This window comes from Cetorhinus maximus, chromosome 8, assembly GCF_964194155.1.
Source record: "Cetorhinus maximus chromosome 8, sCetMax3.hap1.1, whole genome shotgun sequence".
Classification (NCBI taxonomy): Eukaryota; Metazoa; Chordata; class Chondrichthyes; order Lamniformes; family Cetorhinidae; genus Cetorhinus; species Cetorhinus maximus.
In genome coordinates this window covers 118,430,742-118,451,932 of record NC_135886.1, presented here as the reverse complement: position 1 = coordinate 118,451,932, position 21,191 = coordinate 118,430,742, and the positions used below count along the sequence as shown (strand labels likewise).

The 21,191-nt window shown below is 39.8% G+C and overlaps 1 protein-coding gene across 1 annotated transcript in view; it reads right to left on the bottom strand.

Annotated features, from left to right (window-relative positions):
* The window catches only part of chic1 (cysteine-rich hydrophobic domain 1), a 42,041-nt gene extending 21,449 nt beyond the window's left edge, over positions 1 to 20,592 (bottom strand). Inside the window, exons 1-3 of the mRNA XM_078547473.1 lie at positions 20,434 to 20,592; positions 7,240 to 7,294; positions 2,922 to 3,077 (exon numbers count right to left, since the gene is read on the bottom strand). Coding sequence (XP_078403599.1) covers positions 2,922 to 3,077; positions 7,240 to 7,294; positions 20,434 to 20,555 — 333 coding nt within the window. The 5' untranslated portion in view covers positions 20,556 to 20,592. The remainder of the gene's footprint in view (positions 1 to 2,921; positions 3,078 to 7,239; positions 7,295 to 20,433) is intronic.
* Between the last annotated feature and the right edge of the window lie 599 nt (positions 20,593 to 21,191).

Genomic DNA, 21,191 nt, shown 5'->3' with positions numbered 1-21,191 from the left:
GACAAAATCAACACGGATTTATGAAAGAGAGATCATGCTTGACAAACCTGTTGGAGCTTTTTGAGGACATAACTAGCAGAATAGATAAGGGAGAACCAGTGGATGTGGTGTATTTGGATTTTCAGAAAGCTTTTGATAAAGTCCCACATAAGAGGTTAATGTGCAAAATTAAAGAACATGGGATTGGGGTAGTATACTGGCATGGATTGAGAATTGGTTGGCAGACAGGAAACAGTAGCAATAAACAGGTCTTTTTCGGAATGGCAGGCGGCGACTAGCGAGGTACCACAGGGATCAGTGCTTGGGCCCCAGCTATTCACAATACACAATCAATGATTTGGATGAGGGAACCAAATTTAATAGTTTCTGATGACACAAAACTTGGCGGAAATTTGAGCAGTGAGGAGGATGTTAAAAGGCTTCAAGGTGATTTAGATAGGTTGAATAAATGGGCAATTACATGGCAGATGCAGTATAATATGGACAAGTGTGAAGTTATCCACTTTGGTAGGAAAAACAGAATGACAAAGTATTATTTAAATGGTGATGGATTAGGAGATGTTGATGTACAAAGGGACCTGGATGTACACCAATCACTGAAAGCAAGCATGCAGGTGCAGCAAGCAGTTAAGAAGGCAAATGGTATGTTGGTGTGCATTATGAAGGGACGGGAGTACAGGAACAAGGATGTCTTACTGCAGCTGTACAGGGCCCTGGTGAGACCAAACCTGGAGTAGTGTGTGCAATTTTGGTCTCCTTACCCAAGAAAGGATATATTTGCCATAGCAGGAGTGCAGCGATGGTTCACCAGACTGATTCCTGGGATGGCAGGATTGTCATATGAGGAGAGAATAGGCTGACTAACCCCGTCTTCATGAGTACAGAAGAATGAGCAGGGGGTGTGGTCTCGTTGAAATGTATAAAATTTTGACAGGGATGGACAGACTGGATGCAGGAATGATGTTTCCTTTGGCTGAGGAGCCTAGAACAAGGGGTCACAGTCTCAGGATATGGGGCAGGCCATTTTAGGACTGAGATGAGGAGAAACATCTTCACTTAGAGGGTGGCGAACCTATGAAATTCTCTACCACAGAAGGCTGTAGAGGCCAAGTCACTGAATATATTTAAGAAGGAAATAGATAGATTTCTGGACTCTAAAGGCGGCAAGGGGTACGGGGAGAGAGCAGGAGTACAGTGTTGAGATAGAGGATCAGCCACGATCATACTGAATGGTGGAGCAGGTTCGAAGGGCCAAATGACCTGGTCCTGCTCCTATTTTCTATGTTTCTACATAAAATTCTGATTCAATAAAGCAACATATCTTGTAACTACTCCAGTAATCTAATAGTTTAGTTCCCCTTCCACCAGCACCAGTGATGAGCTAGCACCCAAATCAGCTACAAAGGATGGAGGCATGCAGCCAATTTAAATATTTAAGGAGTTGATCAGGGTTGATTTCAGGCCCATGGGCATTATGTTGGCGGCAGAGTGTACGCGCACCCCCCCCCCCCCGCCCACATCATGGGTAGGCCACCAGCTGAAGCCAGGCAACCTGCCAGCGGCAACCCAGGAAGCCATCAAAACTGAAGGCTCGTTGGCCCGTTGAAGGGGCTGCATGAAGGAAAAGCCACGTTCTGATGGCCAAAAGACTCCCCCAGACGGCCTCCTCTGCTGTTCTGAAAGACCTTCTGCTCTCTGCACCATTTTTTAAAAAGAAATTTGCCCCTCTTGAAGGTACCTCCATTTTGAGGTGCTTTTGCAGTCCCCAATCTGCCTCAGCCAACTTCTCCCAGTGGGGCTGCCAGTAGCATGGGGAAATAGCATGCCATCCTTAATTGGACAGTGAGCCTGGAGGCAGCTAATTAGGAGGCCACCCCTGGTAAAAATTGCTGAATGGGTTCCACTGCCTGCAAGTGCAGGCTCAGGACCCCCATTTCATCCTGAAGTCCACAGTAAAATCCTGCCCAGGAGTCTCACTAAAGACACCTTGAAAACAATTAACTACATTCTAAAGTGATGATCTGGTCTTGACTTTGATAATCCTGACATAAGAAATAGGAGTAGGAGTAGACCATATGGCCCCTCAGGTTCGACATGTATGCCAAGCTCTATCTCACCACCACTTTTCTTGACACCTCCAATGTCTCAGGTTTGACTTGTCTGACATCCAGTATTGGATGTGCAGACATCTCCTCCAACTAAATATTGGGAAGACTTATGCCATTGTGCTGAATTATAAAAAAACAGGTTCCCCACCCCCAGTTAAAAAAATAAAAATCACAGGGGAGCACCCCCACTTCAAACTCATCAGCGGATAAGCATTAAATCCAGCCCATTGTCTTTGGTCCTCTCCACAAACTCCATTCTCTGGTCATCATTTTCATCCCTCTCCCTGTCAACCATTTGAAGTTGAACCATTTGCAATCTTGGGTGTTGTGCTTGACCTTAAGAGTTTCAGATCACAGATCCACTCATCGCCAAGATTCCCTATTTCCACCTCCATAACATCACCGAACTCCAACCCTGCCTCAGCTCATCTGTTGCTGAAAGCCTCATCCATGCCTTTTTTAACCTCTAGACTTGCCTATTTCTGTGCTCTCCTGGCCAGCTGAAAATATATGTATGGATAGAAAGGGGCTCAACTGTAATGCTTCATAATTTAATTGCCTATTGATACTTACCAAAGAGCACACATGAATAATGGCTGCTTGGGCAACATGTCCAAGGGTGACCACCACTTGTCGCACATGTGTAACAGTAAAAATATTAATGTCTTCATGAGAATGAGAAAGATGGTTAAAAAAAATGATTTCAGGACTGGCTCTACTTTTATAGTTTGCAACAGCTACCATTAGTCCCATTTATTCTAAATGGTGTGTACATATGGTCTAATATGTGGAGGATTAAAAATAAGTACTTACTCTTTTGTTAAGACAGATGACAGGCCACAGGCTGCAGCCCAAGGTGCAACAGCAACACAGACAACCACATAAAAGCCACTTCACATTGATGGGAAGATTTTTCTTTAAGCATCCATTTACCCGACCAATACTCATCTTATACTCCTCCGGGGCCACCTAGAATAAAAGAAAGCAGCGCACATAAAAATGTAGATATATGTAGCAAAGGCAGATTTCAAATCAAGTTAACAAATGAGTATTTGACAGAGGACTTTGAACCAATTTTAAGCATTGTGACATGAGATTAAACTGAAGGGGTGTGCGCGTGCGTGTGCATGCACACGTGCATGCTAATGAATCCATTCACATACTGTGTATAGGCAAAACATCCACCACAAAAGTGAAATCAGATATTACTTTTAAAACTCAAATAGATAATTTGCTGGATATCACTGCAGATCAAATAACACCACAAAAGTAAACGAGGAATTTGTGTTGTGCTCATTTCTACCAATAGTTTGAAGCTGTTGCTGTGAAATCAAAAGCAAAATAGCCCACGCAAAAATTGTATTAAAATGCCATCCTTATTCCTAATTTTGTCTACTTTCCCTTAACTTCAAAAAGGTAGAAAGAAAATGTATACAGTGACAATCCTAATGTGATTTCCCTACCCTACATTGGGTGATTTCCCTACCCTACATTTGGGTTACTGGACTCCAGTGGATCATTTTCTACAATAATCTTCAACTGTTTTATATTTACAATATTTGGGTTTAGGAATGCAAGGTCTTTTTTGTCTCTATCTCTTTAAAATAACAGACAGTTGTATGGATAATCATTAGCAATTTTTAAAAGCCAACCAAAATTGCTAGGAAGCCACTCATGAAGACCCAATGCCCCTGATATGCAAGGTTACTCAGTATTTACAAGTGGAACAGGCATATACACATTTTCATTAAGTCAAAAACTGAAGAGGTTAATTATAAATTTTATTTTTGTATATTTAAGATAATATAGATTTTTATAATTGGGAAAGTATTTGTCAGCATGCATTTGAAGATTAAAAATGGTTTGCAACCATTTTTAAAAAAAAATGTTAAAAAGTGTTATCAAAACACTAAAATGTTAACATTGAAATAGACAGTGTATTACAGAGTAGCTGAAAAGCTTAACAGATGAGTAAAAATACTTCAAATAGAATCATACAATTTTCTACCATTGGTCTTTAAAGGGGAAAAATGCAAAGGCTCATTATTTTGCATTAAAATTTCAATTAATGTACAGATATATATATTCTAATATCTTCTTGGTCAAAAAAGCCAATTTCAGATTATGGGCAAAATAACAGTTATGATAAACTTAAGATTAGTTTCAGTGGTGGCATTATTTCAGTTGAGGCTTACAAGTTCTATAGCAAGCATAAACCTGAAAGTTATTCAACAGTTATCATTTCAATACTTGCAGATAGCAGTTTATGGCTTCTGCATTAACAGAAAGCACATATTCAAACATATTTATTATCTTTTTGTATGACTTGTATAAGGCATCCTAATAGGGAGCATCTTATTATGGTGTATTTGCAAATGTAATCAAATGTCAGAAGAAAACCTTTGAATCATAACTACAAGCAAAATATATTTGTTGTAAATTATAAGCCATGCATTGCCATAAGAAAAATGCAAATGAGCATCCAGCTACTGGTCAGTAAGGTGTGCTTCCCACATTGCAAATGAGTCTTACTTCCTCTTAGCTTTATATTGGTCCTGCCAATAAAGCAGGGTTGTAACATTTTACGACAGGATGCAAAAACACTTCACAAACAGTGAAAAGACTGGCAAAGCCCAGCAGGCTAACCATGCCTCTTCAATCATAATAAGCAAGCCCTCTAATCTATCAACTGTCAGGTATTGTCACAATGCAACTCGTTCGTTTATTGCTTACACTTCTCTGCAATGCACAACCACCCTCTCCACAGGCTCATTCTTTGTTGCAGATTTAGAGTAGGAAGCTGGGGCTACATACTACACCACGAGTGACATTTGCACTGCACTTTCATGTGTGTGTGTATGTATATATATATATATATATATATATATATATATATAAAAATATATAGCGGGCAGGGGAAAGAGAAGATACACATGTCAAGAGCAGGATTCTGCATGGATTTGTCGACAGCAAAGCCATTAAATGAATGCTATGGCAAAAGGCACTAAGGGACATGATTTAAAAAATTAACGTACATAGCAGGAATAGTAAAGTGTACAAAATTCACAACAGATATTGCAAATACTCTCTCAAAATTGAGAAAGGATAAATCTGCCAATTTCTTTAATGCCCTTTCCTGCAGCATTAAATGAAATTAGATCATAATCTGCAAAACTACTGTGCTTTAATTCTAGAAATTGGTAGAAATTACATTTGCGCTTGCAAGATCCTGTATTGATGTAGTTTTATGGCCTGAAGCAACATTGCTCCACTCAAAATTTGTAAGAGGAACATCTTATCCGAAAGGATACAATTTAAAAGAATACTAGTTATCACTTGCAATCAGGATAAGAAATTAGAATTAGCTGGCATATTGCAATTATTTACTGAAGCTACATTTTTTATTCATTGTAACAATGGCAACTTTATATATTGCTCCCTGACTACATTAAAACAATTAAATGAAGCTGTAAACTAATATGCAAAGTATATTTATAACACTCCTCTTCTTAATAAATTCAACCAAGTACATACATCAGATATCTGTAAACCTTTGGAAGCATCTTTCCCCTCCCATCTGCTCTGATAAGGCAGGTATGTTCTCAGGTGAAAAGTACTACTCCAGATTGTGTGTGTAAACATGAATTTAAAATCCGAGCTGTAATGAGCAATTTTACTAAGTAGCATTTATGCAACGAAAGCTTCTTAGAATTACTCAATTCAGGGTTTCAATATACTCATTCTTACAATCTGCAAACAAATAATTTCTGATCAGCTCCCCTATCCCCATGCCCACTACACTGAAAGCAATTGAGCCAAGGAGGTACCAAAGCATGCCTGCAGAACTGCTTCATGGAGAGGAAGGAGAAGGAAGAAAAAGAAAAAAGGAAACAGAAAAAGGAAGAAGGATTTTAGAAAAAACAAAAATAAATTATACAAAGAATTCTGATTCAAAAGTTAACTTCATAATTAATTAATTAAAATTTGTATTACACCTTGTTTCAATCATTAACACAATACATAGTACAAAGATCAGGATATTTCAGAAGCTGTGTTTAATAATCATGGGGTACTTTAATCTTCATGTAGATTGGCCAAATCAAATTGGCAAAGGTAATCTGGAAGAGGAGTTTGTAGCAATGATTTTGCAATGGTTTCCTGGAACAAAAAGTTGCAGAACCAATGAAGGACAAAGTTATTTTAGATCTTGTACTGTATTACTTAATAATTTCACAATAAAGACTCTCTGGGAAAAGTGATCATAATAATCTTAATTTGGAGTTTAATTTTGAGAGTAACGTAATCAAATCCAAACAAGAATCTTAAAACATAAACAATGGCAGTTTAATAGGTATGAGGGGAAAGCTGGATAAGAGAGAGCTGGATAAGGCTTATTCAATAAATAGACTGAAAAGTGTGGCAGTAAATAAAGTAGGGCAAACATTTAAAGAAATGATTCAAAAGATAGAACAAAAATACATTCCATTAATAAAACAAAAACAGCAAAGGGCAACCAAAACGTTGACTGAGAGCGAGTATACTAGCCAGGAAAGTAAAAACCTTGTAAGAGTTTTTGGAGGTAGATAGAAAGCAGAGTACGTAAAGTAAACATTGGTCTCTTAAAAGCAGAGGCAGGTGCAATTATCATGGAGAATGGGGAAAGGGCAGAGACGTTGAACAAATACTTTTTGTGTTTATCTTCAAAAGGAGAAGACACAAATTACATTCCAGAAATAGAGTAACTAAGGGGCTAATGACAGAGACATTTAAAATAATTAATAATTAATATTTGTGAAACTTGGGGAACTAAAGGCCAACAAATCCCCAGGCCTTCATCCTTGGTTCAGTTGCTGCAATCAAATAAGGTATACAAATGCATCCCTTTGAAGGGTCTAGAATACCAGCTGTATATTAGGAATTAAAGTAGGTTAGGAACAGTCTGGTCAGTAAATAATTAGCTATGGTTCAAATTACTTCATGTTAACCATCTGACCTTTGTAGAGTATATGCTGAATAAGCCTTGGGTGCCAATGTAAGCTATGCAGCAGGGACAGACCTAGTGAAAGAGGAAGGAGGAAAAGAAATTAAGTAGGATCCTAAGACGGAAATGATCAGTTTGAGAACAACTCACCTTCCCTGTAAGCACCGAGGGAAATTCTGGATCAAATTTGTTGCTGAGGCCAAACCTTAGGAGAAAACATAAAAGAAATGATGAAGTGCTTGCTACTCAAGGAGAGTGACTTTATAGCAAAAGCTACTATGCAAGTATTCCCTTTTTGAGAAATATATATATGCTGTAATGAGAAAAAGCCCTTTTTCACAAGCAAACCCTTAAGAGTTGATACTGAGGAAGATGTTATTTCAAGCCATTCTGAAAGTCATATCTTTTTTGGACAGACTTGATTTCAGTAATATAATGTGCACATCACAGCTCCTTTAAAAAAAGTCACTCAAATCAAATTATATTTGCCCATTTTTGAAAAAACCAAATCTTAAATGTTGGATGAAATCTTTTCAATATCCTATGGATTTTCACAACTATAGAACACTTCTTGTGCAAGATCCAAGAAATTTTTCAGATTTACTTAAACATAAACACCATTAGTCCATACCAAGTTATGGTGGTTACCTCCAAATGATGGTACTGTTTTCAAAACAAGTGGCAGGTAGAGCACCAGAGAGCCAGCTAACTATCAAAGAGCACCTTGGTCCAATTTTTAAAAAAAATTCTAAAGACAATTTAATTAGTTTCAAACCAGCATTTTAATTCGGGACATTACTCCAAAAGGAACAGTAATTGCTCCTGATTGAGAATACCTGGTCTACTGCATAGTCATCGAAATAGCAATTCTGTGCAGATACTGTATTCTTTATGTCAAAACAATTTGTAGATGTTTCAAATGTGAGAAAATAAAGCCTATGAAAGTTGTTCAATGCCACAGGAAGATTTCACATTACATAAAAGAAAAAAACTATCAAGGGAGAGAAGGCGACATTTACTGCTTCACTTAAATAAAATCTTTTCCATCTCAGAATGGAGTGCACACAAATACATAATATTAGTAAGGATCATAATTCGCTGTTTACTATAAACAGCAAGTTTAGTAATGTATCAAGTTTCAAGAACTACTGGATAATAGAAACAAGATCTTCCAATCCAGTGTGGATTAGATTAGAATACAATGGAAGAGTATGCAAAACATTTTTAGAACATAATAAAGAAAAGCAATTACATTGAAAATCTTGTCCATCTTGGCAGTTATTAGGTTCCCAGGTTCTTGAAACCTCATCAGAAAGTTGCAGAGTGCCGCAAAAAAATCAACTGTTTTCCCATTTTTTTAGGAATGGATTTAAACAAGCTGAACTTAGTAAAGCCTCAATATTGCATTGTCAATTGTTTAATGAGCAGCTGATGACTACTCTGCTTGGGGAAGGTACATCAGCCATTCTTAACACCTCTGTCCTTGCTGCCCCTCAGTAACATCAGAAAACAGGTCCTGCTTGTTGCTGATGACATCCTGTTCTATTTCACCACCACCTCCCTTTCCTCCGATTTGTCACACTGCTTATCCAATATCTAGGCCTGGAAGAGCAGAAATTTCCTTCAATTACATATTGGGAAGACCAAAGTCATTGTCTTCTTCATTCCTTAATCTCAGACTCCATCCCTTAGCATAGCCACTGTCTGAGGCTGAAACAGACTATTTTTAAATTTAGGTATCCTATTTGACCCTGGGCTGAGCTTCTAACCCCATATTCCCTTCATTACCAGGCAGAAGTAATCTATCTTTGTAATATCACCATCTCCGCCTCAGCCGTCAGCTACTGAAATGCTTATCTAGGCCTTTGTGATCTCCAAACTTGATTATGAATGATAAGAGAGGCAAACAATTTCACTGCAGACATTCATGACTACGTTCCATCAATGGTACTGCACATATCAGAAACTAATCCAATCTAGTATCACTTATTTCCTGCTGTTTTCACACACACAGAGTGGGGGAGGGGGCAAGAAAGACAGAATTCAAAAATATGCAAATAGTCCCTGAATTAAATGCAGAAAATTCTTCATTCTTCCCAATAAAAAGTTCAAATTACAAGCTTTCAAAAAAAATCACAAGCACGGAGTTTGCAACAAATTTAGAGAAACTACACACCGTAAAAAAATTCACAAACTGCAATTTATTTGATGCCCAGATACTATTGGTTAAAATAAAAAACTACTAACTGGGGAAGAAAGGGACAATTGGTGTAACCTTCAGTATTTTCAGTAACGCCATTTTGGAATTAACATTTACAGTAACAAAGCTATCTTTTAAGAATATAAACTTACAGCAAAAATTGGATACTGCTGCCAACTAAAGCTAAAGGCAGGAATCTTAGAGGGACCTAAAAAACGTAAAAGCCTTAAAATACAGTGGCATCTACTCCCCCTTCTGTTTTGAGAATTATTGCAACAGTACCCTGTTAGATTCTGAAATATATACACAAGTTGACCTATAACTCTGAAGCTCGAGTTGCACTTTCCATTTCACCAGTAGCCAATGAGGGAATGTAAAAGGTATCCAAGATTGTTTACTGGCTTTCAGGGATTACTCAGAATCTATTTCAGAATACTTTTATTGCTATGGTATAATAAGTCTCTCCTCAATCCCCAAACTGCTTATTGACTGTATGTGTGCAAACAGGATATATTGTCTATCCTATGGTCAGCTTCTCCATAGCAAAGCAATATTCGATCTAGCCATCTGATCACCTTAGCAGCTGACAACTTGACGTGCAGTCCACACTAATTGAAAGGATCAAAGGCATCTCAATTGGACAGGCTTGTCAATATCAGTTGTAACAAGTAGAAACTAATTTTGCAGCTCAGAGGATTGATACCACAAGTAAATAATTACATGTTAAAAGCTTCTCAAATGAGAGCATTAAGTTCTTTATAACTACAGGAAATACAATACAATGCAAATGTCCAAGTAATAAATCATATGCGTAATTTCTCTCTTTTATAAGGGGGGGGGGGGGGGGGGGCAAAGATATGAATTGTAATATTTTCCCTTCAGGCCCTTCATATTCTTTAATCAAATTGCTTCCATGATTAATCAATATTGCTCTTCAAGCAGCTATCCTGAGCCATAGGACAGCATCACGTTGAAACTCTGAATTAATTTCCCCTCCCCAGGAAGTTCAGAACTTAAACATAAAACAGTAAATGCTGGTAATGCACAGCAGGTGAGTCAGCGTCTGTGGAGAGATCAGTTGGGCCAGATAATGTCTTGGGTGTGGATCCTTCTACAAAAGTCCTTTCCAAAACAGTACAGCCAATGTCGGGAGACACAAATTTAATAATTCATCCATTATATTAAAGATCATCTTTTCAACTGTACACGAGATGTATATTGCCCCCTCTTCCATTGCAATTATTTATCTAAAAAAGTTGACAGGTACATAGAAAAATCAGTTTTGTCAAAAGAAACAATATGATCTGAATAGAACCCATCTGCAAGTGCTTGCAGGTTATTTTGTTGTGGTATATTACAATTGAATCCAGTCCCATCACAGAACTGATAAAGATGAGAAAGGCCTTTTGGCCCAACTTTGCTTATGCATCTCATGGGGCACTACATTCTTTTGCAAATCGGTATTTGAACCTCTTACTTACACTACTTTATCTCGAATTCCATTTCATATATTAACCATTGTGAAGTTTCCTGTTTTCAGCCCTAAATTTGCCTTTGTACTACTTTTAACCTATCTCCATCCCACTATCCTGCTTTAGTCTGAAATAGTTATCAGATCTACTTATGCTCACATTGCAGGCAATCATATATACCTCTGCAAGGTTGCCCCTCATTTGGCTCATTCCAAATCTGGCCTCTTGACAATCCCCAATTTCAATCGCTCCACCATTGGAGGCCGTGCCTTCAGCTAAAAAAAAAACTTGTATTTATGCATTGCCTTTAACACAATGAAACATCCCAAGGTCCTTCTCAGCAGCATAAAAATAAGAACATGACACCAAGGTGATATCAGGTCAGATGACTGAAAGTTTGTTCAGAGAGGTAGTAGCTTTTAAGGAATGTGTCTTAGAGGAGGAGAGCAAGGAGAGCGGAGGAAGAGGTGTAGGGAGGGAATTCCAGAGCTTCTAGCCTAGACAACTAAAGGCACAGCCATCACTAGTGGAGCAATTATAATTGGGAATGCAGAAGAGGCCAGAATTGGAGGAGCCCAGAGAGGGTTTAGGGTTGGAGGAGATTATAGAGACAGGGAGGGGCAAGGCCACTGAGGGGGGGGGGGGGGGGATTTGAAAACAAGGATGAGAATTTTAAAATCAAAGTCCTAAGCTGCCAAGGACCTTAGCTCAGGAATTTCCTTCATAAATCTCTCCACTTCATTGTCTCTCTTTCCTCCTTTATAACACTCCTTAAAAGCTACCTCTATCTTCCCCAATTCCCCAATATCACCTTATGTAATGAAGTATCAAACTCTGTTCAACAACACTGTTGTCAAGCACCGAGGGACATTTTACTATGTTAAAGATACTATATAAATGTAAGTTGTCATCTCCTTTCAAGTCTTTCCTTATAACTCAGTCCTCTGATGCTATGCATCAATCTCACGTTTCTAATGAAAGGTCATGACCTTAAATGTTAACACTGTTTCTCTCTCTCCATAGATTCCACCAGATCTGAGTATTTCCAACATTTCCTGTTTCTCCATCGGTCTCACGTTCCTCTCCGAACAATCTCTAGAGCCTGATGTTTTCCCGTTTGTCAGTCCTCTTTGTGTAGAGTCCTTTGGGATAAGGACGACTTGCTTCCACTCTGGTTCAGTGGGTTCCGAGATGGCTGATAAGTCCAATGCGTGATCTGCAGCCTCTGCCACTTGTTGGGCGGGCAGTGCTTGAAAGGCTGGCTCAATGAAATGTTTGGAGGTTTGTACACTCCCTCCAACTTCACCTCTGCATGTTCCTGGTGAAGCCTCTTGATTCGTTTGGTGCCATTCCGAATGAATCTTCTGCATTTTGGTGGCTCACAGGTCAGGGAATCCCATGAGTCAGTGGGAATGTTTGACCTCTTCAAAAAGGTGCTTTGAGCACATTCCTAAATCTCATTGAAACGTATAAAATTCTGACAGGGGTGGACAGACTGGATGCAGGGATGATGCTTCCTCTGGCTGGGTGGATCTAAAATAAGGGGTCACGATCTCAGGACATGGGGTAGACCATTTTAGGACTGAGATGAGGAGAAACTTCTTCCCTCAGAGGGTGGTGAATTTATGGAATTCTCTAGCACGGTGAAGGTGAAGTCACTGAATATATTCAAGGAGGAAATAAATTCCTGGACTCTAAAGGCGTCAAGGGGTATGGGGAGAGAGCGGGAGTACAGCGTTGAGATAGAGAATCAGTCACGATCATACTGAATGGTGGAGCAGGCTCAAAGGGCCGAATGGTCTGCTCCTATTTTCTATGTTTCTAAAACGTTTCTGCTGTCCCCCTGGGAATCTTCTGCTGTGACTGAATTCAGCAGTTGCTTTGGGAGTCTGGTTTCAGACATTCGAATTACATGTCCTATCCAGCGGAGCTGGTTTTGAGTGATTAATGCTTTGATGCTGGGCACATTGGATTGGGACGTTGCTGTTGGACCATCTTTCTTGCCACTGGATTTGGAGGATCTTGCAAAGGCACCAGTGCTTTGGAGGTGCCTGCTGTAGGTTGTCCAAATCTCCTAATCAAATAAGAGCACAGATATCATTGCTGCCTGGTTATCAGTGACAGAACTGAATGCAGCATCCAAACTGTGGTCACAACTTAAACATTCAATCCCTCCATCATTGACGCACAATGGCAGTGTGTACTATATACAAGATGCACTGCAGCAACTCACTGGCTCTGTCAACTGCTTCTTCCAAATCCATGACCTGTACCTTCTAGAGGGACGAGGGCAGCAGATGTATCAGAACACCACCACCTGCAAGTCCCTCTCCAAGCCACACCCCACCCTGACTTGGAACTATATCACCGTTTCTTCACTGTCACTGGATCAAAATCCTGGAACTACCTTCCTAGAAGCACTGTGGGTGTACTTGCACCAGATGGGCTGCAGCAGTTCAAGAAGGTGGCTCATCACCACCTTCTCAAGGACAATTATGGATGGATAATAAACATTGGCCTTGCCAGTGATGCCCACATCCCATGAAAGAATAAAGAATTAAAACAGCATTCCGGTCCTCCCCGGTTGCAGGAGGACTGAAGCATAATGGTGGACATCGCATGCTTGTTTTGACCATATAGTTCAGCATTCTATTTATTATTTCAATTGCTGCTCTGCAGCAGTTGTACATGTGAAATATAGAGTTTACTAAAACTTTTTCAATTACATCATTAAACTACTTTGACACCAGTGTACTTATTCCAACTAATCTTCATATGAAATTGTTCTGTCCAAATAAATATTTTATCTTATTCTATTGTTGCCGAGCTATCTTAACAAATGTGACTCCTAGTTTGCATTGGGTTTCTGCATCCAAATCATGAATCAAAGTTAAAAATAATAAGGGCCCCAATACTGATCTTGGGCTCCCAACTCAGCTCTTCCCCCACCCTAAAATAACTCTCTAAACTTACTCCCATCAACTGATTTCTTATCTGTTCCCAAGTTTCATCCCAAATTCCCAACACTAAACTTCCTGTAAAACTTACTCAAATTTTTTTGGATATCAAGGTACATTATATGAAATAGGCTTTACCATCTGTCATTGGTAAAATGCTAGTGTCCCTTATTAAGGAAGCAATAGCAGGACATTTAAAAAAGCTTAATGCAATCAATGTGGTTTTGTGAAAGGGAAATCACGTTTGACAAATTTGCTAGAGATTTTTGAGGATATAACAAGCAGTGTTGATAAAGGGGAACCAGTAGATGTAGTGTATTTGGATTTCCAGAAGGCATTCAAAAGGTACCACATAAAAGGTTACTGCACAAGATAAAAGCTCACGGTATTGGGAGTAATGTATTAGCATGGATTGCGGATTGGTTAACACACAGAAGACAAAGTCGGGATTAATGGGTCTTATTCAGGTTGGAAAGACTTCACTCGTGGAGTGCCACAAGGATCAGTCCTAGGGCCTCAATTATTTACTAAGTATATTAATGATTTGGAGGAGGGGGCAGAGTGTAATGTATCCAAATTTGTTGACGAAACAAAAATAGGTGGGAGGGCATGTTGTGATGAGGACATAAGGAATCTGCAAGCGGATATAGAAAGGTTGAGTGAGTGGGCAAAAACTTGGCAGATGGAGTTTCATGTAGGAAATTGTGAGGTCTTGGGCTTTGGAAGGAAAAATCAAAAGGCAGATTATTTAAATGGAGAGACACTCCAAAAAAAGTGCAGCAGAGAGGAATATGGGTGTTCTTGTACATGAAACACAAAAAGTTAGCATGCAGGTGCAACAAGTAATTAAGGCAGAAAATGGAATTTTGGCCTGTATTGCTAGGGGGTTGGAGTTTAAAAATAGGGAAGTCTTGTTACAACTGTACAGGGTGTTGGTGAGACCGTACCTGGAATATTGTGTAGAGTTTTGGTCCCCATATTCCAGAAAGGATATTCTGGCATTGGAGGCAGTTCAAAAGAGCTTAATTAGGCTGATTCCTGGGATGAAGGGGTTAACATATCAAGAACAGCTAAACAGGTTAGGTCTTTATTCACTAGAGTTTAGAAGAATGAGGGGTGATCTTATTGAAATGTACAAGATTCTGAGGGGCTTGACAGGGTAGATGTTGAGAAGATGTTTCCACTAGCAGGGGAATCTCAAACTAAGGGACATAGTTAGAGAATAAGTGGACACTAATTTAAAACTGAGATGCGAAGGAATTTCTTTTCTCAGAGGGTAGTGTATGTCTGGAATTCTCTACCCCAGAGAATTGTGGAGGCTAGGTCACTGAAAGTATTTAAAGAGGAGGTAGATAGATTTTTGAAATATCAGGGAGTTGATGGCTATGAGGAGCTGGCACGAAAGAGGAGTTGAGGCCTTGGGTAGATCTTATTGAATGGCAGGGCAGACTTGAGGGGCCAAATCACCTACTCCTGCTATTTCTTGTGTTCTTATGTTCATAGGCTGCTTGGTATACACTTTGTCGTAGAAGATGATCAGGCAGATTCTTTCCTGTCTAAATCTCGAGTAGGCTGTTGAATTTACAGGGAATTCTCAAGTTCCCATTACTTTATCCAATAGCAAAGGAAGACTAAACAGCATTCAGCTACCCGACTTGTTTTCTCATTCTTTTTGGAAACGTGCCCACATTACTTCATTTTTCCCTTATGGGGGAAACTGATGAATCACATCATACAAATTTCAGTCCTCATTTCCCTTAGTGCCCTGGAATAAATACCATCCATCCATCCACAGGAATTTGCTTCTTGGAGCCATTTCAACCTGCCTGGTAATCCAAAATCATTAATATAAAATTAATTCTACTTGGATTATTGCTATGTGAGGATGGTACTTTACCTTATATCTTCTTTAGTAAATGCTTGGAGAAGTGTACAATTTATATAGTATACATTAAATATCTTATGCTCAACCTTGATCTCAGCCTCATTGGCATCTTTTGCAGTTTTTACCTCTACTCCACTTGCCCTTCTAGTACTCTGATATTTTTTGAACCAAACACCTTTTCCCCTCCAAATTCAACATTTTGATGTATATCCACTTGTTTTGTAATCATCTAGGAGGGTTGCTTCACAATTGTTTTTATAGGATTTAGAGGTTTTTTTTTCCCTTATGTTGCTAATCCATTTTATGTTGTGTATGTAAACTATAAAACTTTACCATAATGAAGTTAGGCATCCACACAATCATATCTGTGCCTACTCCTTGCTAGAGTATTTGAAACTAATCCCCTTGCCCTGCGCTCTCTTTACAGCTTCATTTCATCCTCTGCCTGGTTCAAGAGTTTATCCATCTTTCCATTATTGTATTCCTCAACTACTGCCATTGATAAAGCAGTTGCTGCTCTGACAATGCTCCACATAAAAGAAATTTACCTCTTCCCTTATTCTTAGCAATTAAATTGATGGCCACTATCATTTGCTACCGAACTTGAGAAAAACAAAATCTGTCCCTATTCACCCTATTAAAACCCTTCATACTTCTGAAAGCATTTATTAAATCTCTTCATCCTTCTCTGCTCCAGTGGAAATAGTCCCAACAACTTAGTCATTCTTCATAAATATGGTCTCTCATCGTTGATAAATAATTGCTCACATGGAGTGGAAATGCTGGTGCAGTTTGGCTGAGCCAATTGGCCTAGTTCCATGTTGTAACTTCTACATATGTATCTTTGCTCTAGGTTTGATAATCTTCGATATGGATTTATCGTACATGCTCAGTATTTTATCTTTAAAATGCGATTAATGTTCCTTTTAAAGAAGTCTGGTTCATTGAATTATAGAATCATACAACACAGGAGACCTTTCCGCCCATTATATCTGTGACAGAGTTCCATTCCTCTACTCTTTCCCCATTACCCTACAGATTTTTCCTTTAAGACTTTATCCAATTCTATTTTGAAAATCACAATTGAATCTACTTCCACCACCCTTTCAGCCGATGCATTCCAGATGTCGCTGCATAATTTAAAAAACTTGAAAGTACCATGACTTCTTTTTCCTAAGCATCTCATTTACCGTTATCAAGTCACAACATGCACAGCCTGTGGTAGCTTCTCTAACACAATGAGAATAATGCATGATTAATTCATATCCCAATTGGATACTCCCATTTTTTTAAATGATTGACGGATTTGAAGTAGCGATTTAGAGAAATCTTTTTTCCATGCACCATTTTCATTTCTTCATAGAAATAATGGTCTTCCATCATATGGGCCTCACGTAACACACACAACATAATGTCAACTTTGCCTTTACATATTAAAGATATCCAACCAATGTACAGTTGAAAGTTTTCACCACCTGTAGGATCAACATCTTGAACTTACATATAGAGCTACACAACCACCTTTTACGAAAATCTATATCTCTGTAGTTAATTTCAACAGATGTTCATCAGGGTCATGAGGCAGCAATTAGAAGTTGAAACATGTGGCTGAATTTCTCCCATTCCCTAATACAGGGGTTCTAAGACGAATTGCAGCACTTCCATCTACTGAGGCTATCAGCTAATGGAGCAAGCTAAGAACTGAACTTTGGAAATTGTTGATTTTTGTGGCTCAATTTCTCATCAGGTGATGTACTCAGTGATTCAATACTGCACCATGTGGTTTATTTATATACTTTAAGTACTAGCACTATGAGACATGGACATTTTCCGAAATGGTTTGAGACAGCTGCCTGAACAGGCGCACTCAGGAAAAGCTTGCATATTTTATAGTTTGAGGAATATATTTGGAGATTCTTAAAAGAGCAGAAAAAAAACCTTTCTAGCAGAATATATATATATTTAAGTGCATAACGATCTATACCACATTCCCTCAAGTCCACCATTTAAGCGCCATATTCCCCAATAGAATTGAATGTAAAAAACAGACCATGATATTATTATAATGCATGGAGAAAAGATTAACACTAATAAACAAATCAAGCCAATTGCATTACACTGCAACATTGTATTAAGATTCCACTCCAAGGCAACTTAAGGGTACTTTCTGCTTTGGCAAGTTTACAATGAGAAATTGCCTGTCCTAAGAGCAACAAGAGGGCTTTCAGTAGAGCACATATCTCCGCCATGCTGTGTTAACTTTATTACAATTGAGCAGTCCTTCCTTGAGGTTTATCGCCATCTTGTTTATGCTTTAACTACAAAACTGAAAAAACAATCTTTTTAGCAAGAGCTTCCATCTCACTGAAGAAGCTTCAGGCCAATCTACATCTAACAACCTGTTCTGAAAACTCTGCTCACATTTTGAAAACTATGACGAATTCCACTATAGCAGCAGAGACAATCTACAACATTCTAAAAAAAATCAATTTGCCCTATCTCCCAATGTTAACAGATCCTTTAAAAAAAAAACCAGGATCCAGATCCGCATCTTATCCAAGAAAAAAAATCAGTTCTTCCTGGGTCATACTCTCCTATCTGTGCACCAGGTTTTGTTGAAATCAGTCCGCCAGCTTTTGAGATATCTTGTTTACAGTCAAATAGAGTAACAAACAGGGGCGAAAACATTACCTCCACCCACCTTCAGCAGCGGAGGCAAAAATGATTCAGATCTCTAGCATCTGCAATAAAAACACCAATGCTAGAAAAATTCAGCAAGTCTGGCAGTGTTGTGGAAAGAGAAACAGAATTAACATTTCAGATTGATGACCTTTCGTTAAAACTGAAACATAAAAAAAAATTGTTCACAGGATGTGGGAGTTGCAGACTCATCCTGAGTTGCCATTGAGAAGGTGTGGTGAGCCACCTTCTTGAACTGCTGACTTCTGGGTATTGTAGGTACACCCACATTATTGCTGTTAAGTAGGGAGTTCCAGGACTTTGACCCAGCGATGATGAAGGAACTGCAACACCAGGATGATTATGACTTGGAGGGGAACTTGCAAGCGGTGATGTTCCCATGTCCTGGTTCTTCTAGATGACAGAGAGTATAGGTTTGGAAAGTGCTGTCAAAGGAGCCTTGGCGAGTTGCTACAGTGCATCTTGTATATAATACACACTGCTGCCACTGCACCCAGTGGTGTAGGGCGATGCCGCCAGACCTGTGAATATTTGCAGCATTTTCTGATGTTGAAACTGCACATCCCTAGTGTGAGATTCTCCATTCAGTAATTTTAATGCTTGTGAAATTGAGGGTCGAGGTTGTGCAATTTCCCCAGTGTGCTCCACAAGTATCAAAACAGTAAATTTTCTCTATACCTTTTCTTCACTTCATTCACAGGAAATAGGCGTCACTATGCCTACCCCTAAGTTAGCCTTGAGAAGGTGGTTGTGAGCCATTTGCCTGAATATAACTGAGTGACTTGCAAGACCATTTCACACAGTAGTTAAGAATCACCCACACTGCTGTAGGTCTGGAGTCACATGTAGGCCAGACCAGGTAAGGATGGCAAATTTCCTTCCCTAAAGTAAATTTGTGTACCAAATGGGTTTTTACAACAGTTCAGTGGTTTGTGGTTACCATTACTGAAACTAGCTTTTTATTCCATATTTCATTCATTAAATTTAAAACACCCTAGCAGTCATGTTGGGGTTTGAACTCATGTCATCAGATCAATCGTCCAGGCTGCTGGATTACTAGTATCTGAACTGAACTGTCGCAGTAGGCTGCTGTACCCCAATAGTATTTGTATACCTCAACTTTTAACATCCATAATAGGCAAGCACTGAGATAGCAAATTACAGTGACCTGCAAAATTCCTCTCCTGCATTAATACACTACTATATAAATGCTCACTCCAAAAGTAATTGCAACCAGTGTCTTTATTTGGAAAATGTCTGCACTATTACTCTTCTCCTAAGTTTCATAGCATCTCTAAAATTACATGTTTAGTTTGACGAATTATGTTGACAACAAACATTTTCTTCAGAATGTGTTCCCGAAACAGAGCGGTGAACTAAAAGCATAAAAATCAATGCAGACATTGCCTATACATTTTTACTTTAAAGGGGAGGAGTAATCAAAGCCGACGTTGCGACCAAGCAGGGTTGCAACAGAGCTAAAACTGCACAGGTAGTTACGAGAAATACAAGTGAATTAATAGCATTACAAGTTTCATGATTTTAGGACCATCTCAAGCCCAACTAATCACATTAATTTTGGTATAAAAAGTGCCACATTTAAATGTCATCACACGCTTAAAAGGTAAACAATTCCATTTGTTTGAATGGGTTCGCAATCAAACCGTCCAGATTATATAAATCTCACTAATCACTGTTTCTTACATGTGACAGAATGCCGAGCTTTCAAGAACAGCGTAACAACTGCTATTATAAAAGATGACCATTGCAATTAATTCTCGAAAACGGGATTAAACAACAAAGTGGGGACACTGGGCAGTTTTAAAATCAGACCAGCTTTTCTGGCTAAACGTACAGATCACAGAGGCTGGATGCAGACTGCAACGAGCAGGATAACATACACCGACACTAATCCCTTTCAGGTACAATTGCCTGCCAGCTCACTTTTCCTTAACAATGTTTCCGCGTCCCTTCGCCTGGTTACAACCGCATCAGGCTCGGCCGTTGTCAGCAAAGGCCGGAAGCCGGACTGGGGCCGACTTTGAGCAAAACCTCCCGGCGGATAGAACAAGCTGGGTGGGGGGGGGATCAACTCTCCACCCAATCCGCTCCTACTGTGTCCCAACTTACACTGTTATATGCCCGGCCCCTCGCACCACCACGGGGTCAGGAGTATATCGGATCAAATGTTCGTCCATCACCACCCGCTCGTCCTCCTCGTCCAGCTCATATATAGTGTCGAAGTCGGCCATGTTGCTGATGAGGGGCACGAGCCGTCCCCGCGCCTGCGCATGCGCACACCCAGGCCCCCGCTAACGTCACAAGCAGCCCACTGCTACTTGACGGCCACGTGCCGAATCGCAGGAGCAGCAACAGGGGGTGGGGTGGGGGAGATTGGGAGAGGATGGAGAGAGTGGGGAAGACTGGGAGAGAGCGGGAGAGACAGGGAGTTGGTGGGAGTGAATGGGAAAGAGTGGGGGAGGGTGGGAGAGGATGATAGTGACTGGGAAGGAGTCGGAGAGACTGAGAGAGCGTGGGAAAGACTGGGAGAGACTGGAAAGGGTAGAAGAGGAGGGAGAGGTTGGGAAAGGATGGGAGAAGCTGGGAGTGGGTTTGAGATTTAGAATGGGTGGGAAAGGCTGGGGGAGGAAGGGAGAGGGTAGAATAGACTGGGACAGGGTGGGCGAGGCTGGAAGAGGGTGGGACAGGCTGGGAGAGGGTGGGAGAAAGTGGTAGAGCTTCGGAAAGGATGGGAGAGAGTATGAGAGTCTGGGAAAGGATGGGAGAGGGTGGGAAAGGATGGGGGAAGGTGGGAGAGGCTTGGAGAGTCTGAGAGAGGATGGGAGAGACTGGGAATGACTGGAAGAGGGGAGAGGTTGGGGGAAGCT